At 39.8% G+C, this 23808-nt stretch overlaps 1 protein-coding gene across 2 annotated transcripts in view; it reads right to left on the bottom strand.

Annotated features, from left to right (window-relative positions):
- MTMR10 (myotubularin related protein 10) overlaps positions 1-23808 on the bottom strand; it is a 38536-nt gene extending 14728 nt beyond the window's left edge. For both annotated transcript variants that reach the window (XM_004693076.2, XM_012732747.1), the window contains exons 1-7: positions 23664-23808; positions 23113-23173; positions 15618-15754; positions 15261-15333; positions 14617-14759; positions 8352-8442; positions 1449-1614 (exon numbers count right to left, since the gene is read on the bottom strand). In XM_004693076.2, coding sequence (XP_004693133.1) covers positions 1449-1614; positions 8352-8442; positions 14617-14759; positions 15261-15333; positions 15618-15754; positions 23113-23173; positions 23664-23723 — 731 coding nt within the window. In that variant the 5' untranslated portion in view covers positions 23724-23808. The remainder of the gene's footprint in view (positions 1-1448; positions 1615-8351; positions 8443-14616; positions 14760-15260; positions 15334-15617; positions 15755-23112; positions 23174-23663) is intronic.

Raw genomic sequence — 23808 nt, 5'->3', positions numbered from 1 at the left:
AATGGGCATGCTCACTGCACTGTAAAACGCCTCGCTCTCTTCTTTCCTCCACGCAGGCAAAGGCCTCAACCAATAATGCAGCAGGGCACGCTGCCTAAAGTTTAAATTCACGGGGAGGCTGAAGACTCAAGTTGCGTGCTCCAAAGCACCTTTACCCCAGAACTATCCTAGAACCTCGTGGTATTAGATCACTCAGTAATAACTAAGAGTAGTTTTTGTTCAAAAATGCTATTTCTCTACAAGAACTAGTGAAGACTTAAAAACACAGGCCACTAAAAGACACTAAACAAACCCATTATTTATTTATTTTTAAAGATTTATTTATTTATGTAAACAAGAGCTGGGGTTCTGGATGGTGAGAGGATTCACCAGAGACAAGAGCTGGGAGTAGAACAGACAAGCGGATTGACTGAAAAACACTGCTGAGAGGAGCAGGGGGAGACAGGAGGGGTCTGCTGCGCCATGTGGCTGGGGGGCGGGGGGCTGAGCCCGTGCTGCAGTGGCTGTGGACAGCTTCACAGTGCTGATCAGGACTTAACCCCTAGTGCCATCAGGGAGGCCTTAAACCAACCAATTTAAGAAACATTTTCCTGGTCACTTCTGGAGGAGGTATAGGGAACTAGTCTATCCTGAAAATTGGTTAAATAAAGGGAAAAAGTAAATGTTTATACTGTCTTTCTCCTAGAAACTGTGTTTCATGCACGGAAGAGTTGATGAAAGTCTGGCAGAAAACAATGAATGATAGAATACCATCAACAGGAATTTTTAATAAAATAAGGCAGCTGGGTAATGATCCTCCTAGTAAAAACCATTTTTGGTGACTAACCCGATTCTATGAAAGGGACACTTTGTTGTGGGATAAATTATGCGCTTTCCCTTTCCAGGGTCTGTGGTCAATCAGCATGAGATGAGGCCGAGGGCCCAGGTGATGCAACAGGAGGCACATGGTGCCACTCGTGAAGCATTTGTGCCAAGACAGGTGAGCTCAATCTAGTCACTAAGCTTCTAGCGCTAACTGACATTTTATGGAAAAGACCTGAGTCAGAAGAAAACAGTAAAGGACATCAAGGGAACAGAGCTATCGTAGAGTGTAGAAGTTCTGGAGAACAAATAATAAGGCTTTGCCAACAAATGAAGAGTGTGTAGAAAGGAGGTGGGAGGAAACCACCGCTGAGTACCAGAGCCAGACCATGCAGGTTTAACATGGGACAGGTCTGCAGAACACATTTACAAGAAACAAATGCAAACAAACACTGGCTGGATTACTGACAGCAGTAGGGGTTCCTGTTCATTTCTTTCAATGGATACTGACACTGTGATCATGTTAAAAGGGCCCAAATAGTCACAAAACATTATTAAAAATGAATATTCCATTAACTATCTCTGCAGTTATTGCTGACAGTGGAGTTAGATTATTATTCAGACAGCACTGGTGAAGCAGCACTTACCAAGTGGATATCATGTAACCCTCATTAATAGAACAAACTCTCCACCCCGAAGCACAGGTCCTCTTGATCTCTCTGTCCCAGTCGGAGTAAGTTTCAAAGAGTGGAGTTTTGGGGCTGCTGCCTCCTCCTTCTCCACCTCCCAAGGGGATTCCATTAATTTTGTCAGCTAGAGGAAAAAGCAAACTTATTAGTTTTGTTTTAATTGCCACATTTCAACCAATACTCCCTCTCCTCTCTTCCTCTGTCCTCCCACAAACATACTCTGATGTGGTATTCTTCTTACTTCAGGTTTCAAATTTCTCCAGGACCATCTTCCCCTTCCCAGCAGTCCTGAGAAACACAAGCCTCCCCTCTCAGAAGAACTGAATTACTCTTGTCCTGGTCCATCTCCGTCCAGTTCCTTCAGCACCTGCTTTTTCTGTCTTTCCACTGGGTCTTTCTCCTCTGCCTATACAAACAGGGAAACTTCACTTTGAAGAAATTTCTCTTGATTCCACTAGATGACTCCAGCTACTTAGTAACCTATCTCAGTTTTACTCTGCACAGCCAACCAGGGTCAGAAACTATTATGCACCATAAAATATTCAGAGAGAGAAATCACATTTACGTAACTTTCATTACAATATATTGTTACAATCACACTATTTTGCTCATACTGTTCATCTCTTATGCGCCTGGCTTAAGAATTAAGCTAACACAGCAAGTACCACGAGCAGAGGAGACAGTAACACAGGGCGCCGCACTCTCTGTGCTTTCAGGCATCATGGGGTCTTGGGGTGTCTCAGGAGAGACTTCTGCAAACATTTCCCCATCCTCTTTTTATTGACTGCCTTCCTCAATGATGAATGAAGCTTGTTGACTACATTTCATCTCCATTTATTTTCTCCTGAACTTCCAATTGTCCTCCATCCCTTCTGCGAGTAAATACAAGTTACCCATTTTCTGCACACATTTTGCCTAGAAATGATGCCACCAATCATCTCTTATGCTACCCAAGTCTTTCATTTTTCTATTATAGACTTTTCAACCCTTTTGCTCATTATATGATTCTTGGTGTCTGATTTAATTTTCCTTCGACAACCTCGCATAGGTTCCTTGCGCTCCACCCGTGTCAGTCCCATATGCAGATTTCAGCAAAGAGAGGGCCTGGACCTGAATTTCCCCAGCAAGGAACCTTCTTGCAGAGGAGTGCTGCCACCTTGTGGGAGCTTGGCCTCAACCTGAAGCGGGCCTGCAGAGTGAGTAGACAAAGAAGCTGTCCCAGCTGCCAGCTGTAGTTGCCCTGGCGACAGGGAGCCCAATCCTTCCTGGCTCAGGCCGCAACTGTGGCAGACACGAAGCCCACATCCCTGACATGACGCTCTGCTCTACTCAAACTAGCCTGCAGCTTGCTACCAGATACGTTTCCAGAAAACATGCTTCCAAGAGGCTCTCTATGCCCCAAACTTTGATCCTGTTCATTTTCCAGATAAATCAAGCAAACCTAAATGGTTTCTCTCAAAGAGCCTCACATGAATGAACTCTACTTCTAATTATTCCCGAATTCCCACTTTCCCCAACAGCCATGAACAAACTCATTGTCACATGAACGTGCCATACCCGTTCATAGGGACAAAACACCTGCTACCATTGGGCATTCGGAGACCCAATCATATGCTAGGGCTTGCACATTTTAAATTTAAAAAATATCCTATTTCTATCTGGAACGCAACAGGAGAGTGAAGGGGAAGCTCAGCCCTCGTCCCAGGGCGCTGATGTCGAAGGGCAGTGGGAGTGCAGAGGGGGAAGCGCCCAGCTCTCGCCAAGAGGAAACCCTCAGGAGTGCGTCAAATGCTGCCAGGTAGCAGGTGAGAAGGAAGTAGGCATGCTGGGCAGAGAACATAACAAACAGTGAAATTTATAACATTAAAAATGTAAACACAATTAGATCAGAAATGCAAGGGATGGTGGAGGAGAGGCTGGGAAACTAGACGGGGTCTGGACACTAGATCTGTGTCGCCTGAGAGTGGCCACTAAGCTATACATGCGATTTAAACTGAAATTAGACTTCAATAAAATTAAAAATTCAGTTCTCTAGTCCCACCAGTCATATTTTAAGTGCTTAAGAGCCCCACAAGGAGAAGCAAGCAGCTGGTCCACTGCACAGTGCAGATGAGAGAACATTCCACACTGGATGGGAGTGCATGGCAGAAGGGCTTAATGTGCCACGCAAGGAATTTGGAATTCTGAATTTAAGTGGCATCAGAGCCCTCCAGTGATTCTGACTTTAACAGAGCTTGTTAAAAAGTAAAATGTGAATTCTAAACACATATCCGGGAGTCCCACTCCACCCTAGAAACTTCTCTGAAGGGACAACCAGGTGTGCTGAGGAATGGGGAGTTAGGTTCTCTGCAGAATAAAAAACCCTACGGAATCCAACCAGCCCCACCCATACACTGTCACAGAGACCAACAACAAAAAAATACAGAAAACTACTCAATTAGAAAACCTAATCCATCATTTGAATGTATCTAATTAGTCTGTAAGTAACCAATTAGTCTGTAAGTACATCAAAACATTTAATAGTTACCTGCTCATGATTAGATAAAAACATTAGCAAATTAGGACTGGAAGGGAATTTCCTTAACTTAAGAAACACACAGCAAATATCACCCTCATTCAATCTAAAAACACTCTTCAACACAACTGTGAAGTCCTTGCCCAAAAGAAGATAAGCACCAATATAAATGTTTAAGAAACACACGCAAACACTTAAAAAAAAATGTATAGCCTGGCAGCATACCTCTAGCTGGAAATACAGTACTAAATACTTTTTAGATTTGAAGTTACAGACTTAAATAAGTTAGGTTGAGAATGTGCTCTTGCTTATTAGACTTTCTCTGGCAATATTTTAGTCTCAAGATACAAGTAAGAATAGGAAAATTTTTCTGACATAAAGTAAGAATATCCATGGAATCTTACACTGTTTCCTGTTTTACTTGTTTAAGACTTTCTCATTTTTCAATTACCAGGACCAAACCTTTTATATGAACTATATCTTCTTCAGTGAGAGCTCATTTTAGATGGCATACCTAGCCTTAAACCTGGCATGCAAGAGACCAGACATTCTAGTGCTTTCCAGAAAGTTCCAACAGCTGATAATGTGTGGCGGGCTCGACGAGAGCCTCACTAACTGATTGCAGCAACAAACTGACAAAGCTGGTGACCTTAGATCAGCTCCCTTGCCTGCTGTCTGACTGAGGTTATAGGACACAGCTCCTCAGCTGACTAAAAGTGAAACTACACATTCCTTACCATGTCATCTTCTGAACTAATCTTAGACTGCCTACAGGGATTTACTCTGGGTTTCCACTTAATTAGCTCATGCATATTTAGACTGGCCTCAAGCAACAGCAAACACAACAGTGGTCAATATAAGAAAAGAAAGCCCATGGTGATGGTAATACACCAGAAGTCATAAAAATGGGCAGAAGGCAGCAAAAATAGAACTGTGAGCACTAAGTTCAACAGAGGTGAGTCAACCAAGTAGCTCTTAACTGGGAGGTTTGGACTTTGTGGGCCTGGGTGGAACCTGCATGGTTGTTTTTCTAAACCTTCCTCCAGTAATTATGAAACACATGGCTGGTTAAGAGCCACCAGGATTCAAAAGACCAGAGGGTCAGTGACGAACACTTACAGCTATACTTAGAATCTGAAAACAACTGACAAGGAACAAACAAAAAATTCTTTCATGTTTCAAATGCATTATTCTGTAAATGGTTTTCAAATAAGCATTTAAAAGAAATTCTAATATCAAGACCTATGTAACCAAAATGCTTAATTTGAAAATTTTTGCTGAAAATACACTTTTCTGATGTGAGTCTACATCACAATTTGCGAGCACACTAGGTGGAGTTCAGTTGCTCATGCTGAAGCAGTAGTAACTTCAGGAAGCTTTCACTTCTTTAAAGTATAATCTTCACATCTTACTAATTTTATAATCTTCACATCTTACTAATTTTATAGCAAAAATGAATCATACTTTTGGGAAATTTATTTGCAAAATAATAGTAACAGTCTTCCTTGGTCCCTTCCAAGTTAAAAGGAAAAACTGATTCACTGTTCTTGCTTGAGCCCTGTGGGGCCAGTAGCAATGGCCCACAGCCTGGGGGTGCCTCCCTCTTCCTGTACTTCAGGGTCCTCACAGAAGAACTTGGATAAGGCTGAGAGCCTCAGAAATGGTTTTTAACTCCTGTAATGTTGAATATGAAAGAAAATTTCAAACTGCCTAAGGCTGGCTAAAAGATTCTTTTCCTAGATCTTGTTTTGGAAACAGCTTTGTCACCTACCTGCCTGAAAAAAGGACTTCTTTAATCCAGCCAATGAATCAAGGTGTCATCCAGGAGTTCAAGAGTGGATTATTAGGCATCTTTCACTCACAAATTAATGAATTCTGACTGTAGTGTGTGGAAATTTCAGGCTTCTTTTGATCTTAAAGATGCTTATGCCTCTGCAACAGCATGGAAGGATATTAAAGGATGTTACCCTATGAAGAATCTTAACAAAACTCTGGCCAAGTGTAATGCTCATGAGGTACTTGTCAAAGAAAGAGTGAAGAATGTAAAAATCCAAAAAGAGTTCCTGACTATTTTAGGTATTAGCGAATTTTATCAACAACTGAATACGCAGAGAACTGACTGCTGGAAATATGAACATCCACAGAAAAGGTATAGCTGAATAAACTATTTAAAGTATTATTAACCCAGAGAGGCCCACCAGGAATGAAAAAACAGTGAAATGAAATTTAGGCAAGGTTCAGGTCACCAAATGCATATGAAGTTTACCCTTTTTGCTGAATCCAAGTCATTACATTACTGCAGAAGTTACAAATCTGTACCCTGGACTGGGTCATTTCTACCAGAAAAAGAGTAGCATCAAGAACTGGTCTGTATCATAAACCACTTGAAGTGGGACTCAAAGACTCTTTCCTGTAACTCTTGCACCTCTTGAAACTTTCACTTCAACTGCTCTCTTGCCACTGTGAAAGATCTTATGACAGACAACCCTGCTGATCACAGTGTGCACCTTGATGATGACCCAAGGCAGATTCACCAGACTAACAGTATGGTACAATGGGGTACTTTCTGATGGATGTAGTAAGTTCACCACTGTATACATATCATAGAATATAAACTATTCTCCAAACAATACTTCTCTTTTCATTGGCACAGCAACACAGGAGGGCATGCTGGAGGAGGAGCTAGGCCAGCCATGGCTTCATGCTGTTGTAATACATTGGCAGCATGGGCTATGTTGTCACTAAGCAACACGAATTTTGGGACTACCCTGATATATGGGGCCTGTAGGGACTATCGTATATGGCACATGACTATTTTTGACAAATAAAGTGAACTTACTTTATATAAGAAATAAACTTAAAATAGTTAATTAACTGTTTTGTCCAAGCCTAAGATACAATTAGCTATTTTGATAGGAAAAATTAAGTTATACTTTGTCATCTAACTTCTGTAAGCATTAGCACCATACAAATTTACCTTTCATTCTGAAAAGCATGCTTTTACATTATTATCTCTATTGTGCTGATAAGTATCTTTTAAGTATTGAAAATGTACTTGGTACCATATGCACCTGCAGATACTGTGTACTGGTCCTATAATTTATTTACAATATAGTGATACTGGAATGTATTTTTTATTGTACAAGTGATTCAAATGACCGCTATGTTTTTACGTGACTAACTGTAAAAAAAAACTACTACGAGTAATAACTTGTAAACTCTCCATATGAGGCAAGAGTGAACGATTTTTCATTTTAAGTATGTAATGAACTTATTTTTCTTCTATAAAAAGTGGCATATACCTATGGATGGAGCTGGAAGGGATCATGCTTAGTGAAATAAGCTAGTAAGAAAAAGAAAAATACTGGATGGTTTCACTCATAGCAGGAGCATAAAGGTGGGAATAATGAACAACTATACACCATAGACATTTTATAGGGGTGGAATGGGATCAACAATGGGGGGAGGGGAGTGCACGGGACTATGGTGATGGCACAGAGGTGTACTGGTGAGATGGGAAATCCACAGGGATTGCAGCTGAGATGGAAAAAGGCACAAAATGATGTAAAAATAAACTATAATAATAATAAAAAAAGTGGCATATACCAAAGTAGGCAATAGACAAAGTGGATACTAACCCGGAAAGGGTTAGTATGAGACATTACCTGCTTCTTATCTATCCTTCTATAACATTTTAAAAGTGACTGTATGTTAAAAGAAAGCACAGAACTACACAACTATCTGGAATTTTCATTTGGTGATGTCACTGCTGACATAGATACGTGGAAAACACTTTAGAAAAATGCACCGAATACACTGTCCTTTGGACAAATGGTCCTCTTCCTTTCATCATTCTTATTCAGTAATAAAAAGTCATCATTTTGACTTTTTATTGAAACCACTAAAAAATAACCATTTCAACTTTTGCATGAAATCAAATCTTTGTGAGAAGAGACTATGTGCTTCAACTATTTTTTAATTTTCTGCTTAAAAGATAAAATTAAAGGAGATTACTTTAACTCAAGCTATCAATTACAAAAGGGTAAGAGGGAGAAGTGTATCTTTCTTCATCATGAAATACAAGCCACTGATGTATGTAAAACTATTTGACACAATTCTTACAAGTGGTACGTAAGTGACCAGGTTCAGCCCGGTCACTTTTAAAAAATAATCTGACAAATACTATCTTTCCTAATTACGGTACTTGCTTTTCTAGCAGTTAAAAAGCTAATCATTCTACAATTCTACAATCATTAAAGTTCCTGTACTTGAAGTCTTCTGATAAACATTGGATAAAATTTACACAATGTAAAGTTAGTCACAATATTTAATATTTTCATATTTACCTGAATTGTGGTATTTTTTCCCAACATATTCAAATGCAAAGAGTAGCTGGAGGTCTGTTGGCTGGGAATAATGAGCTATTGCAAGGCATACCTAGGAAAAATTCTACATTTAGAATTTGATTTTTAACACACTTAGTTAAATGAAATGTACAATATGGCCTTGATTCTGGGGAGCACTGTTTTGGGGCAGTGATTACAGATACTTATTTACATATTAATTTTAAAGAGCTCCGAAGGCCAGATATCGCATTCATTGTTGTGACCCTAGCAAACTGTTTCATCTTTAGTGAGTACATGGAAACGCTTCAGTCTATGTCTGCGGAGTTGAATTTGGGAGGAAAGTAATTTTATTCAACTAATAAAACTTAAAAACTAAAGAAGCATTCTCCAAAAAGGCCATGACATATCCACTCCTAACATAAAGAAAAAAAGTTCATTTTTGGCGGACTATAATGACTTAGTATAATGATGAGTTAATGTAAGTTATGAAAAGTTAAATGTTCACACCTCATGGATTAAAAAAATCTAAACTTGATACATACATAACCACAGACACACAAACACAATTAGGAAGAAACCCAGAAGTACATGGTTGGCTCAAAGAAGTACATAAAAGAAAAAAAAGAAACTGAATTTAAAATAAAATGGTCTGAGACTGCTGGAGGTGGCGGAGGCAGGGGTTTGCCACCCCTTAAGGTCGGAGCGTACATCCTGGCTCGGCACGCACATGCCACTGGCTGCGTCCAGGCAGTGTATGTCTGGGCGTCAGTCTGCTCATCTGTAAATGGAGATAATGTCCTCAGCTCTGATAACGGCTACTAACATAAATGCCCGCCTGGCCTCAGGAGGGAGTCCACAAGGGGGAATATTGTTGTTCTTCTCAACTGCTACTGAAAAGGATGAAGGTTGGGGCTCTGTGATTACAAGGCCCTGGACAAGGCTGGGAAAAAACAGCCTTAAAACAACAATGAGAAAGAGAAATTTAAGTCGTATGCAAGGAGCGATCATTAAGACCCTATTTAAAAATATTAAATATCATTTAGGTGGAAAAGCAGTAAGCCAGAATGTTAGTCCTTAGATAGTGATCAAGAAGAAAAATTCGTTAGTCCATGCCAATTATTGGTGCTTGGGGTAGGTTGACACAAATTCTATTAAGTATGTGCCAGCTTCTTCTTTAAAACATTTTTTAAAAGTTCTCTATAAACAAATGTTTCAGGTGTTACTAAATTAAATGGGACAGTTTATTATTAGTTTTGACCAAAACCACCATCAACAAAGACTACTTGAGACATCTTGTAATATTTTTCTTTTCCTGATGCATATAGAAATCTATGAGAATCGCACATACAAAACTCAGGAGAGAGCAATCTACAATCTGATTCCTAATCTGCTCAACAGTCTTCCTGAAAGCAGTTTTTCTAGCAGCCAAACTACTAAAACCTGCACTTTTGCTTTGGAAAAGTCTCATCATTTTTATTCCTCTGATCATATTTAGTCTTTAAGCTGTGTTACAATTTTCTTGTGAACAGTCTTCATTTTGGTCCCATTTCCATGCACTACCATACCACACCTTTAAGTTATGCTCACCAAGGCATTTCTGTTGACTCTCCTACTTTTTTTTTTTTTAAGATTCATTTATTCATGCATACAGAACTGGGGTGCAGGCCAGAGGTGCAGGGGTGATGAGAGGAGTCACCAGAGACAGAGCAGGGAGCAGAATAGGCAGAATCATGAAGTACACTGCTGAGGGGAGCAGCGGGGAGACAGGAGAGGTCTGCCGCACCCTATGGCCACCTCCCTGGCCAGGGATCGAACTCCCATTGAAGTGGCTGCACCTAGATTCATAGTGCAGTGCTTTAACCTGTTGTGCTGCCAGCGAGGGCCGGACTCCTACTTTTAAAACAAAATTCTAAACACTTATGAATTCCATTCTAAAAGTGGAATTTCGACCAGTAACTTTGCTCTGATAATATGATATGTTACCAAACACCTGAATACATTATATCTTACTTTCAACTTTTCACCAACCTGGCCTTTTCTGTCTGACGTCCCTCACCTTCCCAGTATTTTCTCAGGAGTCTCTGGTAAGAGGCAAACCTGTTAGTCATTATTTTATCTGACTTAATTTGGCCCATCTCCTCTGCCACATTCTGCTCAGCCAACCGTGCTCTCTCAAAGTGTCACCTCTGTTCAATTCTAATCTCTTACATATCTTCCAGACTGAACCATTTGTTGTAGAAATCTTCTGTTCTCTCTCCATAGTTCCAATAGTGTCCCTGTTATTAACTGTGCTTATTTATGTAGCTGAACTTCCAAAATACTCAGGTAGGGTTTTCTGTGTGTGGTTTATCTACACATACAGTAGGGCTTCGGAGTTCTTGGTTTTACTTCCAACATTAAGTTCTGCTCCTCCACGGTAATGCCACATCTCTCATCATTCAACAGATACACACTAAACATCACTGTTTTCTAGTCCTGGGGCTACTGTAGCAGACAACACAGACACAAATCCTTTCCTCATTCATCTCATATTCTAGTGGGGAGACAGACACTAAACAAAAAGTTAAATAATCTAAGTGCTAAAGTCCAGAGGGGAAGGGAATAGGAGACATACAGAGAGGAAGAAATAGGTTACTATTGTAAAGAGGACATCTCTGTGTAAATCTGGGTAAAGGACTGAAGACCTTTGCATTCTCTTGCTACTTCTTTAGTAGCTTTAAGCTTCCATAACAGTAGCACTACAAATACTAGTACTAACATAGTGATGGAAATGCTCCAATTCAATAATACCAGTGTTACCACTTTCTCTAAGACATTCAGAAGAGAGTCAACAGGCCGTGTTTACACAAAAGATCATTGATTATGGAGTATGTTCATTTGTCCACAAAGCAAAAACAAAAAGTCATTCTGCAAGGTAAAATTCAATGTAGCCCACTTCTAAGAGCCTAAACTTTGGAAAACAAATGAGAATGTCATACATCCTAATAGTATCTGCATTTAAGGAAGTCTATAAAAAATACTGTGATATGGAACCTTTGTTTAATCACTTACACAGTGGTTGAATTTTGGACTTTAACTAAACTTGCTTTTGGGAGTGTAATTACATATGTGTATAACTTATTTTTGTATTACCTAAGTAAGGGGTATCTTTGGCAACCCAGAAAAAGGCACAGACAACTTGATTACATTGTTACTGCAGGGAGCAAGAGAGTCAGGGGTTCTTTTCCTTGAGCTTCTAAATAAGTGCTGTTGTAGAATCTATGTCCACATTCCTAGTCTCCATTACTGAAAGTCTAAAAAGACTTAAAAAAAAAACTCTTATCTCATTTAAATTTTGTAGTGTCCTCCATGTGCATTAAAAATATTTTAAGAAAAACTTTATATCTTTAAAAACTCCCCCAAATTAGTTCATGTGCCCTGACAATGAAGAAAATCTTGGTATTAAGGAAGTCAAATATGGTAAATATTTTATTGGAGGAAAAAGAAGTACACTACTTTTGAAGTGATTTTTTTTTTTTTTTTTTGGCCCAGGCTCAAACCTCATCAAGGTCTAGCACACTAATACCAAGGAGTTAAGTCTCAGAGTCGATATAAAAATGACAGTTCAGGAAAAGGTCAACTTTAAATAGGTAAGCTGAATTTTCACTTCTACACAGTATGCCTGAACAAGTGGCTCGCAATCAACTAGTAAATGCGAAATGAAGGAGACACAAAGAGCATCTATTTTACTTGCCATCTCATTTGTGTGTGTGCAGATATATATTAAAAAGGAACTTTACCTCTCCACTTCGAGCAAAGGCTCATGAAGAGGAAATGGTGGCTCAAAGATGGTTTGAGTTCAGATATTCAAATTCTGCATCATCAAATTTCTGTTTTCTTTATATAGACCTTCTTCCTCAAACACCCTATTTTCTTGTGGTAGCCCATGAACAATGAGTGTGAATGCTCACTGATGCAGCAGCAAAACTCATCTAATTCAGACCTCACACAGTTCAGCCAATACCCACTCGACTACCAGAGGCCTCACATTTAACAAAGTGTAAACCAATTTAGTATTTTGTGATTTTGTATCTCAAACAGAAATATAAATGCTTTCCATGTTGCAAAATTACCAACGGTTTACCTACCAGAGAACTCAAATATGCATGTGGTCATTTTGAGACAACTTATAAAATCAAAAACATTTCCAGAGAAAACTCAGAATTCAAAGTGTCTAGATGGTAAAATCAAGCTCTAACTTCCCAGCTGTTAACTAACATCAGATGAAAACATTCACTTAAAATAAAAGAAAATGTTAGAATTTTTGTTTTTAACTCATGAAGCCTTTAAGCTTTGGCAGTCACACATGACTTAACCCTCCTTGTTTGAAAACATGTAGATGGGGGGGGTGGTGTGGTAGTGTTCCAAATTCTCACTGCACCTTCCCCCGCATCGCCCCAAACCTCATTCCTGTAGAAAAGACAAAAAGGGTGCATTTCTTTTGGGATTAAGGTAGCACATCTTTCATATTTTAAGACAGAGAAAGGCTTTTGGTGAGAAACTTGGCTTGAGAAAGGGCAGAAAGTCAGACTAGCCTGCTTTGTGTACACAAGGAAGCCCCTTTATCAGTTATCAGCAGCACAACAGATATGAGGTGGCCGAATTTCCAGAGCACTTATTACCAATTTCACTTACTTGGTACTTAATCACTTATGCTTTTACTTCATCCTGTAATTTTTCATTTGTTCATGCTTTATTTTCCCAACTACATTTAGACACTGCCTCACACATTAAAAATGACCAACAAATATCCCAGATGGCTCAATAACTAAGCCATATAATTGATTTCCAATTACTGAAATAATATAGTCTGACAATACAGGAGACTGTGAGAGAAGTAGTTTCTGATGAGTAAAGGCCACTGGATCATTTCCTTACTTAAAATTGTCCTGTTCTAACTAAAGTGCCTAAGTTCCATAGTATCCCTATTATTGAGATACTATACATCCTGAATAAGGTTTATTATAGTAGACTTTTGATGTTTTGATTAAATTTACAAGTATTCAAGTTCAAGACAGCAACTTGGCTAAAATATTCACACACAGTATACAATTTAATTAATTTTAAAATCTTCCTATATAAAAATAGGTATTTCAAATAAGTAAAATGCCCAAAATCACAAGCTGCAGAATTTAAAAGGGATCCATTCAGATTTTCAATGACACATGCTGCAAGACAATTACACACTCTTATTGGAAAGCTTTCATCGAACCCACTCTCACTTTGCTAGAAAACCTAACCCCATGGTCCGGCATTGGTAAGACAGTCATCTCAAACTATTGATTCTAGCCCTAAAATTAAGCCCACCTCCTCACCAAAGAGTATGACGACAGCTATCTTAAGATCTTCTTTTCCAGGCTCATTTTCACAGCAACAGAAAAGTTACTGCAGTAAGTCTATTGACAATGCAAAACAAATACATCCGTTTTTTTTGGTGCTACAAAAGCTGCCTCATTTCTGAGAGAAAGCAACTTCCTATTTCACTAAGAAATACTTCCTGTTTCGCTAATAAATACACTGTTCCCCTATTCCCAATATATGGAAGCAGGTTTCTCCTGGAAATTCTGTTAATATTCTCTACATCTGCCACACCACAGACTGGACCAGGTCCAGCAGCTTCATCCTCTGCCAAACTAAAACACGGACTCAAAGGAAGGAGGGATCTGCTCTTGAATCTTACTCTATGAAGCAGTAAATATTCAGTGGAGGGTTGGGAAAAACAAGCCAAATAAAAAGTGTGTACTATTTAGTTGTCCATGTGAAATATCATTCAAATTATTTCATTATGACTTTTTAAAAGTGCCAATAATTATTCAGGCCCTACCATAACTATATATTTACCTAGTCCTTATGTAACTAAATGCAGTTTTTAATTTGTTAATCAAACATTGGGGTAGTAAATTAAAAGTCTTACCAAACCTCTATTATAATACATCTTGACCATTTCAATCATTTTAGCTAAGAAACCAGTCAACAGTATAAGAGATAATAAGTTTTAAAGATTTTTAAGAATGAATAAAAATGAAAAAATGATACAGCATCCTTTCAAGCAATCATAACTTAGTCAAGGGGAATAGTTCTATCTACATTCCTGATTGACTTTACTTAAGAGATACATGATAACACAGCACTAAATCTGAGCAACTGAGAAATGAGAACTTCGTATAGAACTGAAGTCGATAACTACAGCGTGAAACTGAGAACTCAAAAAAACTTAAAGCATTACCTTTTTGGCACTTTCAGGACCTGATTCATCAAAGCGAAATCTGACAATTCTGAAATCTTTACAGTAAATAATTAATTCTGTTGGATTAAATTTCAACTTCTGATTGGGACCTAGGACTTTCTGCTTCCTTTTATGATCATTTACTAAAAAAGAAAAATAAAGAAAAAAATGTGTAAAAATTCTTATTACTCACTTTTTAGTATACTTCTAAAAAACTCTTATTGAAATCATTGTTAATCCACCCAGAATTTGAACACTGCTTTCCTGCAGCCATTCATATTTGTCTATCATTCCAAGCACTTTGGGGGATCAATTTTAACTCCGTATATGAAGATTTTGTAAATGAGTCTTTCTACAAAACCACCACCATCTAAACATACTTAGTGCTTAAAATTTTAATTATAAAGAGGGCAAAGATTTAGAATATATAAATAGCAATACATTTCACATGTCCATTTGAAAATACTTTCTTCATGTTTCTGGTACTCAAAAAAGAGAGAGAGAGAGAGAGAGAAATGAAAGGGGAAAAGAGGAGATCAACAGAAATAAAATTCCAACCCAAGTATTTAAGATGGCTGATTCCTAAGCATTAGTGCATCCCGAGTAGAATCAGCTTTGATGAAGTGAGAAAGAACACTACCTACCTGTAACAATTTGCTCAATACATGTTAAAGGAACATCATGTTCACCAAGAAGGAGGTTTCTGTAATGGAATTTCTGAAACAAAAAATGATGTTCACATTAAGTCTTTTACTGTACCATCACAATGAGCATTATTTTTAGGTGTAATGAGAACTGTGGTACCTATTCTAAAAAGAAGAGGCTTTTTATCTGTGTAGCTATGACAAGTATAAGGGTGCAGTATCTTGGAACCCAGTTTAGTAAGTAAGGGAAAAAGAAAGAAATGCTGTGTTCATGTTGACTTTGTACCTGTGTTTTACATAGTTTTTTTTTTAGAGACAAACACCTTTACAATAAAACAGTATGTAAGTAAAACATACCTGTAATGGCATTGGGTCATCCGTAATAAATGATATTTTGAAGTTACTGCATATCAGCTTTCCCCACAAATCATACTGACTTGTGTCTGTTGCAATGCATTTTCTCACAAAATTGACTTCATTTACAACGATTTCTCCTTAAAAAGAAAAATACTGTCAGCTACAACTGTACCATAGTGTCCAACACTTTATTGTATAACCTAGAGGGACTACTTCATGATGATGATAGTAACAAGGAAAACGAACGCTAAAAGCTGTGTGTTCACACTTAGAACATTAATAGTAACAAGGGGTATGCTGGAGTTTAAGACACAGAAAGGAGACGAAGCGTGAGAAACCTGAGAGGGTGGAACAGCATGGCTCACTGGGTCTGCGCTCTTGACCACAGCCACTGCTCCTTCATCACGCCGCACTTGATTGTGCTCCCCAGCATTGTACTGTTCACAAACTGAAGGTCTGTTGGTGCCATTTTTCCAATCCCAAGGGCTCACTTCATGTCTGTGTCACATTTTGGTAATTTTCACAACATTTCAACCTATTAGTAAGGTTGTGATCTTTGATATTAGTGATCTTTGATATTAATAATTACTCTGAAATACCATGAACCGTGCCCATATAAGACTTCACATGAACGTAATAAATGTGTGTGTTCTCACCACTCCACCCACTGGCTAGGCCTGTCCCCCTGCTCTCTCTCTCTCAGGCCCCACTTTTCCCTAAGACAAAAAATACTGAAATTATAATAGATCATTTCATAACCCTTCAAAGTCCTCTAACTATTCAAGTAGAGGGAAGAATCACACATCTCTCACTTTAAATTAAAAGCTAGAAATGATTAAGCCTAGCAAGGAAGGCATGTTGAAAACCAAGATAAACCGAAAGCTATGGCTCTTTTACCAAACAGCCAAATTGTGAATGCAAAGTAACAGTTTTTAAAGGAAATTAAAATACTACTCCTGTGACACACAAAAAAGATAAGAAGTAAAATAGTCTTATTGTTTATATGGAGAAAGTTTTAGTGGTCTGGATAAAAAAGCAAATCGGCCACAACATTCCCTTAAACTAAAATCTAATCCAGAGCAAGGACACATTCTCTCTAGTTCTAAAAGTTAAGAGGTAAGGAGCTGCAGAGAAAAGCTGAAGATTGGGCCATGAGGTTTAAGTAAAGAAGCTGCCTTCATAACATGAAAGCAAAAGTAAGCCAGCAAATGCTGATGGAGAAGCTGCAGCAAGTCGTCCAGATAATCCTACTAAGCTATGATGAAGGTGGGTGCCCAAATACCAGATTTCCAATTCGGGGAGACAGCCCGCTGTAGGAAGACTGTCACAGCCAGAAGAGTCTGTGCCTGGCTTCAAAGCTTCAAAGAACAGGCTGACTCTCAGATGAGGGGCTCAAGTTGGTCACTTAAAGCTGAAGTCAACGCTCATTGACCATTCTGAAAATCCTAGTCCTCCACTCTACCCTAAATCTACTCTGCTGGTGCTCTGTAAAGGGTAAGCCAAGTCAGGACAACAGCACCTCTGTTTACAACATGGTTAACTGAATACTTAAAGCCCACTGTTGAGAAACATTGCTCGAGAAAAAAACAAAAGTGCCTGTTGAAAGATTACAATGCTCACTGGCATTGTACTTGGTCACCCAAGAGTTGTGCTAGAGATGTACAGGGTGATGAAAGTTGTTTTGATGACCGCTAATACAATCTAATCTGCAGCCTATGGATCAAGGAATCACTTTGACTTTCAATTCTCAGTATTTCAGAAATACTTTTTGTAAGGCTATGGCTGCCATTGTGATTCTTCTGATGGTTTTGGGAAAAATCCATTGAAAACCTTTCGGAAAGGACTCACAATTCTTGACGCCATTAAGAACATTTCTGATTCATGGGAGAAAGTCTAGGTAGCCACACAAACAGGAATTTGAAAAAGCTGATTCCAACCCTCATGAATTACTTTGAAGGGGTAAAGACTTTAGTGGAGGAAGTCACTATAGGACCTGACTGAAGGTCACACAAAATACAACAAAGCATGTAATCACACAAGATTAGCAATGCAGTCCTTAGGGAGATATTAGGGGGAAATCCTAAAGGTAAGAAGTTAAGCTGGAGAGAAGCGATGACAACAGAAACAAAGGTCTAAATAAAGAATAAGGTGTTTGGGAGAGGCAAGGAACCAGCCTGATGGCAGCAAACATCACCACTGGGAAACAGTGCAGAGGGGAGCAAGGTAAAGCATTAGCAAACTACAGGCATTCACAAATTTGGGTTTTATCCTGCTTAACAGGATTTCATGTATGGAGGTTCATGAAAGGTCTGTGAGCAGGAGCTGCTAGGTACAGATAGACTAATGGCTGGGAGTAAGGCAAGTCCTGCAGCAGCAGCCTGGGGAAGAGAGCACAGGCCACCCCCACACTCTAGAGCTTCTATAGGTGAGGCGCAAACCTAAGCTAGGACAGTGTCATTGACATAGCTCATGGCTCAAGGGGCAAGTTTCAAGTACTTTGCTCTTTCAAAAGCAATGTATGCATGAATCGAAACAGTACAATGATCTCTCCAAAGCCTATCTACAAAAAGATTTAAAACAAAACATATAACACACCTCAAGAAGGTCTTTACCTTTAAGGGATTCATAAAGCAAATGAGGAAATAAGACAGTGAAGCAAAAAACAAAAACAGAACAAACATAAAGATCCAAACTGACTAGTTAGACACCAACAAAGACTACTTTCATGTTCTAGATGGCCCATGGCTGTGTTTCTCTGATTGACAGTCAGCGCACTCATTATCCATCCATCCAAGGAATAGTTAATCTTGACACAAAGTGCTACAGGCATCATAGATGGGAAGAGGAAAAGAGCTGAGCTGACCACAGCCTTAGCTCAAGGCTGAGGCGCAGAGAGAGTAGGCACTCGAGATGCAGAGCACACATCACCTCCTCCCCCAAAGCTGGCTCAGGTGACCTTCCACCAAGCTCTCACAACCTTTACTCTCCGCCACTTAGGCTTTCCCCAGTGAACTGAACTAAGAGCAGGATTTCTTCTCTTTCAGATTGTTACTCCTCTGCCAAGCAGCACTGGACAAGCACTCAATACCTGCTGAACAATGAGCTCATTATGGTTAGCCATAGAATTCAAGTCATCCTCCCTCCTACCACATAGATTCTTAGTAAGACCCATGTCCCAGAGCCAGGAGAGAGACAAGGCCATCAGCCCCACTCAATGCAAATCTCACATCCTTACAACAAAGCGGCTGGCACTCCACCAGGCTCTGCTTCAGCAGCCAGTGACAGGAAGTCCACTGGCTCCTAAGACATTTCATTTTCTGGCAACTGAAATTGAAAGTCGCTCTTTAAGCGGGTCAAATTTTGTCACTGCTATGGAAAGGACACAGTCACCGACAGCTCTTTTCCCTCACTCAGTTTTAGAGCACTCCCTCTAAACTGACATCCAGTCAGCCCTTCATCTAGTTTCAGAGCATAAGTCTGTACCCTAGTGTCACAGCATGTGGACAGGTAGGGCCTGCAGCTTAGTGGTTAAAGGCACAGCCTGGGAGTCCGGCTTAGAATTCTGGCTCTGACCTCTGAAGTAACTCTGCCTTTATAACTACAGTTTTCTCTTCTGGTAAATTGAAGAAAAACTGATACCCAGCTAATAGGGATGTTATGAGGAGCAATCTGTAAGCTATTGGGGTTGCCGGAAAAGTCATGACACATTTCAGTTAAGGAATATAGTTCAAATTGTTAACAAATATGTATGAACTAGTGTAGTAAAAAAGAGAGTTGTGCACCTTTTGTGTTATCTGAACTTCAAGGAAAATGGAACCTGGGACCTTGAGCACCATTAGAACTCTCCAAAGATCACCAATTTTTTTAAGATCTGGTAGGAGGGAGGGTGACTTGAAATGCAGTGCTAGCAAGAATGAGACCAGTGCCTCTGCTTCTCTCAGTGTGTGACCTTACTCTTCTTGGACAGGTTTTCTGGAACAGCGATGCCAAAAAGAGCCCTGCCCTAAGCATCAATCTGCATGCACTTGGAGCAGATCTCAGGCTTACTGCCTGAGGTGGGTTATTCATCCCTGCTGGTCACACTGGAACCTAAGGACAGGCAGAAACAGGGAAGCCCAATTTGCTAAAAGAGGGAGGGTGCATCTTTCAGAAGATGGTGGAAAGACCCCCAAGTAGACAAAATCAGTACTCTGAGTGCTCATTAAATTGCACCTTGAATAGTTCAATTTCTCAATGAATGGCTCCCGGTTCAGTGTCCACAAACCAGTGTTCACAAATTGTTTTGTATACTACCAATAAAGTGTTCATAATGTTTATTTCACTAACTTCAAAACAAAAGAATATACCTGTGCCAAAGTAACTAAAAGGACAAAAATCTCAGAAGAGAGGAAAATCCTTTAAATGAAACTGAGTTTTATGAAGAAAGTTGCATTTTTCTCAACTTGAACAAGGTCTGTAAAAACTTTTTCCTCATCTGATGTCAGTCAGATTCTGGCTAGAATCTGGGAACCACTGATACAGGCCAGTCTTCTACCTGTTCAAGGCAGCTCAGCCAGCACAGAGCCAGGCACCTGAGAGATACAACCCACCTGTCCAGCAGCTATCTGCTGAGCATCTGGCAATACTTGCTTTTAACAAGTATAAGTTAGAATATACACACACTACTCTTTAAAATTCACACTCTTCCTATTTTCAAAAAAATATATAAAATCATTAAAAGAGCAAGATTCATGCAATGGTGGAAAGATGAAGAGAAAGCCAAGGTAGATGCTTTCACAGAGCACTGCATTTTAATTCCAGGGTCAGCTATAATTTTGTTGAGAGAGCAGAAGTGCATGGCATAAAAAAAGTTTCCCCTTACTGCTGAATCTGAGGGTGTGTGTGTGTGTGTGTGTGTGGGTGTGTGTGTGTGCGCGCGCGCGCGCGGGCGTGAGCACACATGCTGGCAATACTATTATAATACGTGGTCTGAGGGGGTCCTTTCATTCAGTCACATTCAATACACATCTCTGCACTTTACCAGACTTTAGGGCCACAAAGTCGAATTAGGAACTATTTCTCAAGGAATTTCAGGAACTAGGCAAGTTGAAAATTGCTAACATAAACCATAATCTAAATTAAATTACTAGTCAGTTTCTTCTGTTTTCTTAAGATGTAGATCATCTTAAATTTAAACTTGAGTTCCAAAAGTGCTCACGGTGATGGCATACAAATACATAATTCATTTTGTATTCTAATTTTCATCTGCTTGTTGAATTAAAAGTTCAAACCTTGGGCAAATGAAGTAGGATATCCTTGAGACCAGGCATTACGCCAAAGCGTAACATGCAATCGGACATCACATGCATCTCTGAACAATTGCTTCTTGTGCTGTGTGCCTGTGTAAAGCCCCAGGTGACATGGCCAAGTTTTCTCTTGGTTTTGGGCTGTAACAAAGGCCAGAGCTATAGCATTGGTTCTCTCAGTAACAGTCCTAGCCCAGCCCAGGACTTTAGGTTAACCATGCTTCAGGTCATCTACACTTGTCTTTCAGATTTCATGGCTAGAGTAGGAAGCAGCAGGCCAAAGAAGGAGTGGCAGAAGCTTGAGTGTGACACAAAAAGTGAAGCAAAAATAAAAAGGTCTCTTGGTGGCCAGAAAAAGGAACGGGAAGACAATGATGAGAAGATAAGGGAAGGAGCTGGGAAGAGGGAGAAAAGACATACAGACTGAGGATCGGCTAAAGTTCTACAAGGAATGGGCAGGCATAAATAGAGTACTGGGTACCAGAGCCTTCATGTACATACAGACAGAACCAATGGGAGAAAAAGGAACACTATGAGAAGATTCAGATTTAGGCTCTATTTTTAGGAAAACTAAACCATTTAGTCACGAAATAAGCTTACCTTTTCCCCAGGAAGCTCTGATTTTTTTACTGGAACGTTAAGCTTTTAGTAAATTCTATAGAATGGATAATCCTTCGGTGTAAAGTTCTTTATTAACATTTACTAACAGTTTTCATGAATATATCTTAAATAAAACTTAAAAAAAATAAAATGCCACCATTTGTCGCTAAGACCATGCTCTTTGTTGGTGTTAAATTATAATATGAGAAGAGAAATAAAAGCCTAAGAACAGGGCCAGTTCAGACAAAGTAGAGGAAGCCAAAGTTCAAGAGCTGTTCCCCACAGCTGACTTTTAAATGCCTGGAATGACTAAGACTAAAACAGAGTGGACACAGGGAGCAAGTTACTTATTAATTCCATTGCTCACTCTGAGTAAAAGCACAAAGGACTATTTAGTACATACTTTTGGGTAAAATATTTATAACTCCTATAATAAAGTTTAAAACAACTTTTAAAGAGTTGGCATCTGCCATATGGAACCACAGGTTAACGTTTTAAATGTAACTGTTCTTACTTAATAAACTTTCACAAAGCACAGAAGGCAAAGTTTCAATATTTGTACAATTACTATCGCACTGTATATAAAGGAAGTTTAAATCATTTTACTAGATTTGTCCTTAAGTACTGCTTGAGGCTTTCAAATATTGATGGTAGCCACACAAACTGGTATTTGATTATATTTCAGGTTTAAACAAGTGTTTCTGAGTCTCTGGCTACCTCCCCCATAACCACTGCAAATGAGTGACTCTTCCTAATTATTGCACAATTTGAAATACCAATCAAATAGCATATTATATATTTTAAATCTAAACTATCTGCCATCAATCCCTACCTTTACATCTAAGGTCCTAAACATAAATTCTGTTCCAAACCAGTGTTTCTCAACTGGAGAAAAAAATGTGTCTCCCCTCCACCCCCAGGCCAAAAATAAATAATAAAGATTTGATAACATCTGAGGACGTTTTATTTGTCACACCTAGAAGGTGGAGGAGGAGGGTACTACTGGCATCTAGTGGGTAGAGGTCAAAAATGCTGCCTAACACTTTATAATGCACAGGATAATCCTTATAACAAAAAAAATTGGGGCCCAAAATATCAATAGTACCTCAGCTGGGGAGCCCCATTCTAACCCAAACAAGTGAGTCTGCAAATACAGCCCGCACCTTCAAAAAAAACTGCCAAGTAATTCAAAGTTCACTAAGCTTATTATTGGTATTTAGACACAGATATAATAAAACTTGCTTTTCCATACTATTAAAATGATAATCTGTTAATCATTAAGTCACAAAGTTGCAGACACACACTAAGAAAACTTTCACTACCTAAGCAATTAAAGATGCAAAAAAAGTTCGACAGACAAAAAAGAAAAAACGAGGTAGTGATCAACCTTATTCTTCTATGATACTTAAGATTTCAGGGACAAGGGCCAATCAATCGCTATTTTTGCTTAGTTTTAATCAACTTTTTTGTTTTTTGCACCCCCCCAGTCATTGTATTTTTAACTGGACAAAGTTTAAAGGAGGAGAAGAGTTAACCACATGATTCTAGGGTAGATTATTCAATCTTAGACCAGAACCCGCCATTGAAGTACCCGTCAGTACTCTGTTTACCTGGCAAAAGGACTGGCTCCAGTTTTTTAATCTTCGGTTCCGAATTAACCTTGTCGTCAGTCTGGAAAACATTGGCAAAATAAATTAAGACTTCTTCCCCTCCCCGGCGAGCTACTAAAGCAAATTTTGTTCTCGAAGTCATGACACAAGTGACATGCGACAGACACAGAACTCCTAACATTCGTTTAAGATCTGCACATTAGCGAATTGGTAGCCTCCCACTAAAGCATGGAAAGTGCCCACGCCGCTTCCAGGGGTTCACATCTGTGACAGTTAACCTCCCCTACCAGAGTGCCACAGTCACATGAGGGGGGGGCACAGGGACCCCGTTGCCAGCTCGGGGCGCTCCCTCGGGTCTCGGGGCCACAGGTCTCCGGGTAGGGAAGAGCTGCGGCAAGTCGCGGACTTTTACAAGTTTCCCCGGAGCCAGCGGGGGCTCCCGCGAAGGGACAGCGAGGTTGGGGTGGCCTCCCGAAGTTCCCCCTGGGCCGGCCCGGCGTCGCCCCGGAAGCGCCGGGGACTGGGGCGCCCGCGGGTAAAGGGCTGTTTACCTGGGGCGGCGGCAGGAGGTAGGACCTGAAGGTAGGTCTGGGCGGTTTGAGGGAGAACATGGTGCCGCCGCTTTTTCGCCGCGGCCCGGTCGGAAACCTGGAGCCGCCGCGGGCCAGCGACGGCGCTGACGCCTCCGGACGCCCG

Source organism: Condylura cristata, unplaced genomic scaffold (genome assembly GCF_000260355.1).
Source record: "Condylura cristata isolate star-nosed mole 26May11 unplaced genomic scaffold, ConCri1.0 scaffold00035, whole genome shotgun sequence".
Taxonomy (NCBI): Eukaryota; Metazoa; Chordata; class Mammalia; order Eulipotyphla; family Talpidae; genus Condylura; species Condylura cristata.
The sequence above is the reverse complement of the archived record's forward strand: the minus strand, read 5'-3'. Positions and strand labels throughout refer to the sequence as shown.